The sequence below is a fragment of the Palaemon carinicauda genome, chromosome 41 (genome assembly GCF_036898095.1).
Source record: "Palaemon carinicauda isolate YSFRI2023 chromosome 41, ASM3689809v2, whole genome shotgun sequence".
Taxonomy (NCBI): domain Eukaryota; kingdom Metazoa; phylum Arthropoda; class Malacostraca; order Decapoda; family Palaemonidae; genus Palaemon; species Palaemon carinicauda.
Genome location: NC_090765.1, coordinates 20,960,037 through 20,969,583, shown reverse-complemented (window position 1 = coordinate 20,969,583; position 9,547 = coordinate 20,960,037). Strand labels below are relative to the sequence as shown.

The following is a 9,547-nucleotide window of genomic DNA, read 5'->3' as shown; positions in this document are numbered from 1 at the left end:
ATGCCGAAACTGCCTGGTTGTAGTTAGGAATAGGGGATGGGGTGGGAAGAGTTGAATTTGTGTGTGCAAATTTATTAACTAAACATTTAACCGTCATTTTTTACGGTTCGCGTACACTAGTTGAGAAAAATAGACTGATTAAACACAAAGTCAAAAGTTCAAAACTTGCGCGGAATGTTTTTATGTTGAACAGGCTGAGATGAGACTCTTTTTATAGTTTGTTTATGGAAGATCTATTCTAATATTATTACTGTTCTTAAAATATGTTGATTTAATTGCTCATTAATTCTCTTGTAATTTATTTATTTCCATATTTCCTTTTCCACTTGGCTATTTTCCCTGTTGGAGCCCTTGAGATGATAGCATCCTACTTTTCCAACTAGTATTGTAGCTTAGCTAGCAATAACCTTGGGCTTACAGCATCCTGCTTTTCCAACTAGGTTTGTAACTTAGCTAATAATAATCTTTGGCTTTTTGCATCCTGCTTTTTCAACTAGGGTTGTAACTTGGCTAGTAATAACCTTGGGATTATAGCATCCTGCTTTTTCAATTAGGGTTGTAACTTGGCTTGTAATAACCTTGGGCTTATAGCATCCTGCTTTTCCAACCAGAGCTGTAGCTTAGCTAGTAATAACCTTGGGTTTATAGAACACTGCTTTTCCAACTAGGGTTGTAACTTTGCTAAATAATAATCTTTGGCTTGTTGCATCCTGCTTTTCCAACTAGGGCTGTAACTTGCCTAATAATAAACTTGGGCATATAGCATCCTGTTTTTTCAACTAGGGTTGTAACTTGGCTAGTAATAACCTTGGGATTATAGCATCCTGCTTTTTCAACTAGGGCTGTAACTTGGCTAGTAATAACCTTGGGCTTATAGCACCCTGTTTTTCCAGCCAGAGTTGTAGCTTAGCTAGTAATAACCTTGAGCTTATAGCATCCTGCTTTTCCAACCAGAGTTGTAGCTTAGCTAATAATAACCTTGGGTTTATAGAACCCTGCTTTTCCATCTAAGGTTGTAACTTAGCTAGTAATAACCTTGGGTTTATAGCATCCTGCTTTTCCAACCAGAGTTGTAGCTTAGCTAATAATAACCTTGGGTTTATAAAACCCTGCTTTTCCATCTAAGGTTGTAACTTAGCTAGTAATAACCTTGGGTTTATAGCATCCTGCTTTTTCAACCAGAGTTGTAGCTTAGCTAATAATAACCTTGGGTTTATAAAACCCTGCTTTTCCATCTAAGGTTGTAACTTCGCTAGTAATAACCTTGAGCTTATAGCATCCTGCTCTTCCAACCAGAGTTGTAGCTTAGCTAGTAATAACCTTGGGTTTATAGAACCCTGCTTTTCCATCTAAGATTGTAACTTAGCTAATAATAACCTTGGGCTTATAGCATCCTGATTTTCCAATGTTAGGAGAGAAAGAGACGAAAAGAACATTTCACTCGATGTTTACAAAAAGGCAGGCGTAAAGGTTAAACCCTGAAGGCAGCTATCCAAACATCGAGACCTGTTTTGCCCCCTTGGCAAAAAGAGTAATCATTCACTTAGTCATCACTTTCAGCACTCCAGATCCTAAGAATGGTGTGCTTTCTCCTTCTCATTGAGTAAATGTTGCGCTGAAAAGTTCAAGGAGTCGGTAACCTACATCTAAAAGAAGTAAAAAAATGAAGGAAAATAATGTTAATGAGGGAGTAATAGCAGAAAAGTAAATTGAAAGAGAGGAGGATTAATCAATATAGAGATAATTTGGCTTATTTTGAATTTTTTTTTCATTTTGTGTGTAACGTTGTTGCAACCCATTTGTGTTATTTTCTCAGAGAGAGAGAGAGAGAGAGAGAGAGAGAGAGAGAGAGAGAGAGAGAGAGAGAGAGAGAGAGCAGTGGAGGTCCGTGGCGATGGTTCCAAATTCTATACGTCACAGAGATTTAGAAAAATTCTTACGGATTCAAGAAAACTCTTAGAATGAACAATCTTCAGTGCGTCGAAAATCGCAATAAAATGTCCCTTAAGTAGTTGTATTTCTTCGTAAAGAGGAAGAAATCTCTGCAGTTCACTTGCCTCCGTAAGACGAATATTACAACTCATTTCTAAATTCATTGTTCAGTACATAGTATTAGTATTTGTCATTTATATTCTATTATATAAAACAGTAGAATTTTGGATGGTTGTTTTTAAAGGCGCTTAATAGGACAGTCTTAATTTTAAGAACATAGCTGACTACCATTTTACCTTTGAACTTATTGCTGCAGTAAAGAGAACTGTAGATAATCAGTTTTTATCAGATCATATCTCTTAATATATGCAGAAGAAACGTAGATACACACACATATAGATAGATAGATAGATAGAGAGAGAGAGAGAGAGAGAGAGAGAGAGAGAGAGAGAGAGAGAGAGATTTGTGTGAGTGTGTGTAATGTGTGTGCCAGGTAAAATCCCTAAAATATATGGAAAACAGTATTTCAATTTTACCAGCTACAATCCTAATTGGAAAATCAGAGCGCTGCAAGCATCTCTGAGCTGTTGAGACTGTTTAATACGAAACAAAAATTCTATTGTAATTAATTTCCTCATCATTACATCCTCAGTATTAGCTACTGTACTTAATTAACATAGAGAATGAGCCTCAAATTACAAATTCAGAGGCTATGTACTTATTAAAAACAACAACAAATGCAGCTGTTTCCAAACCACTTTACGATAAAAGCCTCATGCTAGTATGGGTGTCCCTGACTAGTACAGCTCTGCTGATCATTGCGATACACAAACGCTTTCACCAATTCAAGGTATCCCCACTCAGAAAGGAATATACTTATCACTGCTAACAAAGTAGTAAGAATAATGATTTTCATTTCAAAGTAACATTTTTTCTTTGCTATTTTCAGGAAATATCATCTGACGAAGCCCCATCAACTATCTGTCCTGTCTGTTTGGAAACATGGAATGCAACCGACCGCCTCCCCAAATTCTTAGTCTGCCACCACTCCATCTGCATCACCTGCGCTGGAGAACTTCAGAGAACCGCCAGAAGGAAGCGACCCTTGGCTTCAGGAGAGTCCTTAGCCTCCGGTGCCTCTAGGGAATCCTTGGGGTCTCTAGATACAAACACTGATGATGGGGTTGTGGAAGAAACTGCCTCTTGGGTTCGATGTCCGATGTGTCGAACACGAACCTTCATCGAAGATCCACGTTCATTGCAGACTAACTTCTACCTCAGTGGATTACCTCGTGTTGTCTCTGAGCCGAGGTGAGAAGAGGTTATTAAGCTCCTGTAAGAAAGTTATCCTATCTTTTCTGACTTATAGAAGGATATTTGTTATGGATCTAACTTGATAATTTGTTTGCTTATTTTGCATTAAAAGATTTATAATAAGATAATCCAACTACAGTATGACACAATAATTAAAGGTAACCAATGAAACTGTCCACCCTGCACAATTTCATGTAGGCTATCAACCATCATTAGGATTAGAATAGTATATTTGCAATGACAACTAATTGTAAATATATCATGACCTATAACTAAACTGAAAGACCTAATCCAAAAAAAGAAGACTTCAACAAATAATGTACATTATAGCATTGTTAAACAACTTCCGTGAATAAGAATGAAATAGCAAATAAGTCGTCAGTTGCTTACGTGCATGTAGAGTGCTTCTTATCTAATCTATATCCTTAGTTGAATGCCTTGGTGTTCTTTGTTGATTGTTGGTTTTTTATCATAACTGTAAATTTGATAAGGAATCCTGCGAGCATTTCAAACAACTTCTGAAGAACTTTGTTGAATTATTAGCTTAGAACATGAAACTATAACAAAGCAAGTGCTAGCAGGTGGCTTTGAAGCTTAAATGTTTATTTTTCAATTTCCAAACTCTTCAGATATCAAACTAAAACTTAGAACTGTTTCTAAAGAATTTTTTACAATAAGATATATTTTAAGAACTGAAATATATATTCAGAATTTGTTCTACCGTAATTTGCTATAACTCAAACCTATGAGTATTAAGAACGCAAATGTGCTTTTAGTTCAGGCTGGATTCCTCAACCTTGCCTGTTGATTTGTATTCTAACAATTCGTATAATAAATTAGGCTATTTTAGAATATACAGTTTTTCCATTCGTAGATTATGGTTGAAGAAAATTGTCCTAGCAGTGGATTAATATTTTTCTTCGCTATTAAATGGAACTTGTAAGAGGCAGAGAAAAGATTTGCTCAACATTCATATCCTCTACAGATATTACCAAAGGACAAATTTTTTTTCGGGTATTTAGGAATGCTCTTATAATGTATAACAATCCAAAAGTAACAAACTTAGTCCTTCATTTGGTGCAACTAAAACATAAAGTTTTACTAATAACTTTTAAGTATTTATTACTCTTCGAGTTCATAGTGAATTCAGTAAATAATCGTCTCTTTTTCCAGATTGGCCATCTGGTGTGAGACGTGTTCAAAAATAGCTGCTCCTGAGTGTAGTGACCATTTCATCGAACCCATTGATGAAAAGATGCGATATCTACAGGTAATATAGTACGAAGTTTTATGCACCTACTGCGAGATTATTCACAGTACATTCTTGATTCTTATTATACTTATCAGATAAAATATTCTCTAATTTGAAATAACAGATTTTCATGGGTCAAGCAAAGAAACTGGTAATTTTTGTTGATATATCAGGAACAGGCAATTATTCACAATAGGTCAGTTTTCGTATATGTGGAGGCAGTGATTTTGATTACTAACAGTTGTATGAACAGCATAATAGTAAAATTATACACAAATTCAATGACACCACCCTCAAGCAATTTATGAACCCAAAACAATATAACTAACGTGTTAGTTGTCCTATAATTCAAGTCAGTACATTACCAGACAAGTGTTTTATTTCATACTAGTTTACTCGACCCGTCAGAAATGAGAGCTAAGTATTTAGATAGATTTGCGCACACACAGATTCAGCTATTCCCTCCCCCTCCCCTTTCCTAACTGCAACACAGCAGTCTTAGTTTCCGAGTGTATCTCTCAGGGTACATCCTATCACCAGGGTATGATTACTCATAGAGAGGCCATATAGTTATATGTCTGGCAATGGCGTTCAGCCTGACCATATATATATATATATATATATATATATATATATATATATATATATATATATATATATATATATATATGAGAGAGAGAGAGAGAGAGAGAGAGAGAGAGAGAGAGAGAGAGAGAGAGAGAGAGAGAGAGAGAGAACTTGCTCTTTATTATATAGGAGAGGATTCTGTACAGTATTATTATTATTATCATTAAATGCTAAGCTACAACCCTAGTTGGAAAGGCCGGATGCTATAACCCCAGGTGCCCCAACAGGGAAAATAGCCCAGTGAGGAAAGGAAACAAGGAAAAATAAAATATTCTAAGAGCATTAAAAACATTGAAATAAATATTTCCTATATAAACTATATAAACTTTAACAAAACAAGAGGAAGAGAAACTAGATAGAACAGTGTGCCCGAGTGTACCCTCAAGCAAGAGACTTTACCGGCATCGGTATCTCATTCATGGAATCATTGCTTTCATTGAACTTAATGACAATAATAAACATGATAAATTACAGTATTTCATACCTTTCTATTATTACAGCAAGAGCTCGTTCGAAGGACGGAGGTACTACAAGGCTATGTTAATGAGAGTCTCAGTGCTCATGAAACAAACATGGAAGTGTATCGGTGGTTGTGCGGTATGCTGCGTCACTCTCACTCGAAAGTCTTGGCTGCTCTTACTCATGCCGCCCAGTACCATCGGGCCCTTGAACACCATACAGAGGCGCTTCAGAATTTAGTAAGGGTGGCATATTCTTTTGGCAGTTGTATTAGTTTTATAGTTTAACTTCTGTACCATATAAACATTATCTAATATGAGTGATTGGATGATGCTTCAACATATTTTAAGGGTAGGCTATATATTCCAAGGCTCAGTCCTTGACAGGCAAAATTGTTCTTAATAACAAAAGAAACCAATTTTTCTCTTAACCAATGCTCTTTAGCATCTTTGATAGTCGCCACATATATCACCAACAGTGTCTGACCACAATTCATAACAGCTTGTGATAAGTACAAATATTCACAGCAGATAGGCCAAATTATACAAAATGAATATTATTTTCCAGGTACAAAGTGGAGAAAGCCTGCAATCCACAGATGACCCTGAAAGGGAAGTAAAAAAAATGACTTCTTTGTTGAAAGAGCTTGACATCCAGCAGTCAACCATCATTCAAGAAGTTGAACTTCCCATCTTGAATGATACCTTCCAGATTCTAAGGACCCACCAGGGCCCCAAGGGGTACAATAAAGCTTTGGTAGTCTTAGATGCTGACAACTCAGTGACTCTGTCACTGTTTGGAGAGAAAGATCGTCAGCAGGTTGCTGACTCGGAGGAAGTCTCTTACGAAAGTGATGAATCTTCATCATCTACTCTGAGACGGGCCATGTCTTTGCGAATGACTCGGAAGAAGAGAGATGTAGAATATTGTAGTTCATTGTCATTACAAAAGTCAACATTGCTGAAAGAAGCTGCATCATACTACCAAAGATCATTAGTTATGAAAGATGACAATGAGGATCTACAACAATCTATGAAATTAAAAGATGATATTCCTAATTTTCAGACATCAAAGCAGTTAGAGGAAGGTCCTAAACACATTGAAAAATTAGATATTTTGAAGAAAAGGAGTTCTGATATACATAACGAAGATCTTTTAAGTGGACTTACCGTAGGTACTCAAAATACAGAAGTAACAGAAAACGCTTGTGATCCCCAAAACACGAAAAATGATATCCAGAATCACAGTTTTCTGAAAGAAGCCATCCCTGATTCTCAGAAGTCAGATCTGTCAAAGGAAAACACTGCCCATATTCAAAACACAGCTCCGGTAGAGGACTCCTCAACAAATTTCCATACTACAGATATTTCAACAGAGGTCTTTGCTGATGTCACTAATACTGACATGTTACAGGAAGGTATGAATGGCGATCAAAATATAGATTTTTTGCATGATACAACTTCAGATTTCAATGTTGATGCCATTAATACTGACCAGTCACACGAAGAGACAAATGATGCCCAGAATTCAAATTTGTTAATTGATACCTCGTTAGATTTAACCCCTAAAGAAGCAGAAGTGAAAAGTCCACTGGATGACGATGTTGTTGACTCTTTATACAGCGTGAAACATGATGCCACTGATGAAGCAACAGATGCACATCCATCTGCACCTCCGCAAGATGCCCAAGACTCTGAACCTGAAGAAGGGGCGTTTGAAATCTTAGAACCAGTGGTACTCTCTGAGAATCATGTGCTGCAGAAGAGCTTTCCGATAACTCCTGAAATAGTGACATTGTCAAGAGATGCCACTTTTGGAAGGCGGACTGTCAGCATGACTGACAGAGGATATCCACCATATCTGTATGATGAAGAACCCATAATTGAACCCACTTCACTTTTGAATAACACGGTCATTCAGAATGGTAACGATGATTCCCCTGATATAGATGACACATCTCTGCTTAAAGTAAACCCTATTGATATTGCAGTTGCGCCACCTGTTGCCATAACAAGTGCATTGCCAGATTCACTGACACATAGAAGAAACCAAGAGGTCCATGTTGGTATTCCAGCGCCTCTAGGGAACACAGAAGACGACCCCACTAACGAGCAACCCGTGATGTCTCGGAATCGTCGACGGCGGGGGAAAAGAGGAAAGAGGAGACCTAGCAGCAAACAGCCGAGAAGACCAAATCCAGGGGAAGGACCAAGACAGCAGCAGCAACAAGAACAGCCGAGACCCAGAGGTAGACAGCGGAGTCGCACCAGACGACAGGCGCCACCGGCCAGGAGAAGATCAAATAGTATGTGTAGGGTTCATTAGCCTGGATTTTCTTAGGCCTATTTAGATTTCATAATTGTGGGGATATTACCGTCTTTGCCGGTAAAATATATCTTTGGGAGTTCTGATGAGATCTATAACGGTCACTAAGATTAGATGTTCATGTACTTGTTGAAACTAATGGCTGAGCACATAATGTATTACGGAGATAATTGAATTAACTTCTATTTTCTGATATAGGTAGGCATTATACTTTTAGTTCATAACATACATTTTATTTTGAAAATTGCTTTACTTAACTTTTCATGGCTTTGCATACAAAGAATCAGATTACCAAAAAAGAAGAAAGAAAAAAAAAAACAGTGAAATTGATAATTGCCATTATGTATTCCATGTTAATCTCTAGCTAACATTTAGGTTACTGATTGAATTAACGGTAATTTGTACAGCTTGTAAAATCAATTAATCATGCTAGTAAAAAAAGTGGCTTCGTCAATTTTATATCAATTTAATCTACCATTTTCTTTGTCTTATTTTCGGAGGATTTTTGTATATTTGAAAATATCTTTGTCTGATGTAAGAAAAAACGAAAGATGGCAAAGTGTTGAGACTAAACTTGCAGGAAGTAACAAAACCGCAAAAGTTTATATAAAAAAGAAAAAGAATTAGCTCTTCAGGAAATTGAAAGGTCAAGAATTGATAGAAAAATGGCTGTATGTTCTTGTAAACTTTTAAGGTACTAACTGTCAAATATCAGGTGAATGGATTTAGATAGGTTAGGTTAAATGATAAGAAAGCATGTATATACAGTATACACCCATATATATGTATGTGTAAAATGTAAGTACATAGATATATTTGTTTATATATATATATATATATATATATATATATATATATATATATATATATATACATAAATATATATATATATATGTATAAATTTATATATATATATATATATATATATATATATATATATATATACATAAATATATATATATATATATATATATATATATATATATATATGTATAAATTTATATATATATATATATATATATATATATATATATATATATATATATATATATATATATATACTGTATATCGGAAAACTTGCAATAGCTAATATATGTTGGGATAAAGTATCTTTTTAATAAATACTTACTTAAGAAATACATTTTCTTGAACCATTAAATCAGGTAGTTTATATAATTCTAAACCCATCAAACGTTTTAAACCATTAACAAACCCTAAAATTGAAAATTAAATAGAACCTGTTTTGTGCGAAAACAACCATTTATATGAGTACAGATGTATTTTATACAAGTGTGTATAATATACACATAAATACATATATCTTTAAAACTCTACCATCATTAGATATCTTTACTTTCGGTCTCAATGCGTTGATATATTAAGATCATTATGCGCTAGAAAAAGGACAGGTTTTTTGTTCATATGTATACAGAATCTATAATGATTGAGCCAGTAGCTCACTCTATGGTAGACCAATTTACAGGGATAAAGTTGGAAAGCTATTTTTTTTTTTTTATTAATTGAAGTTGTAGTATACAAACCATAATTTATGTGTACTTGCTGTCTTATATTAACGTTGTTACTAATCCTTGAGATATCTTAAATTGTTATTTATTACTTCTTATAGCCTATATAGTT

The 9,547-nt window shown here is 35.1% G+C and overlaps 1 protein-coding gene across 2 annotated transcripts in view; it reads left to right on the top strand.

Annotated features, from left to right (window-relative positions):
- The window catches only part of LOC137632288 (uncharacterized), a 22,281-nt gene extending 13,571 nt beyond the window's left edge, over window positions 1-8,710 (top strand). For both annotated transcript variants that reach the window (XM_068364190.1, XM_068364189.1), the window contains 4 exons: window positions 2,882-3,243; window positions 4,420-4,516; window positions 5,626-5,823; window positions 6,152-8,710. In XM_068364190.1, the coding sequence (XP_068220291.1) occupies window positions 2,882-3,243; window positions 4,420-4,516; window positions 5,626-5,823; window positions 6,152-7,909 (2,415 nt within the window). In that variant the 3' untranslated portion in view covers window positions 7,910-8,710. The remainder of the gene's footprint in view (window positions 1-2,881; window positions 3,244-4,419; window positions 4,517-5,625; window positions 5,824-6,151) is intronic.
- The last annotated feature ends 837 nt before the right edge of the window (window positions 8,711-9,547 follow it).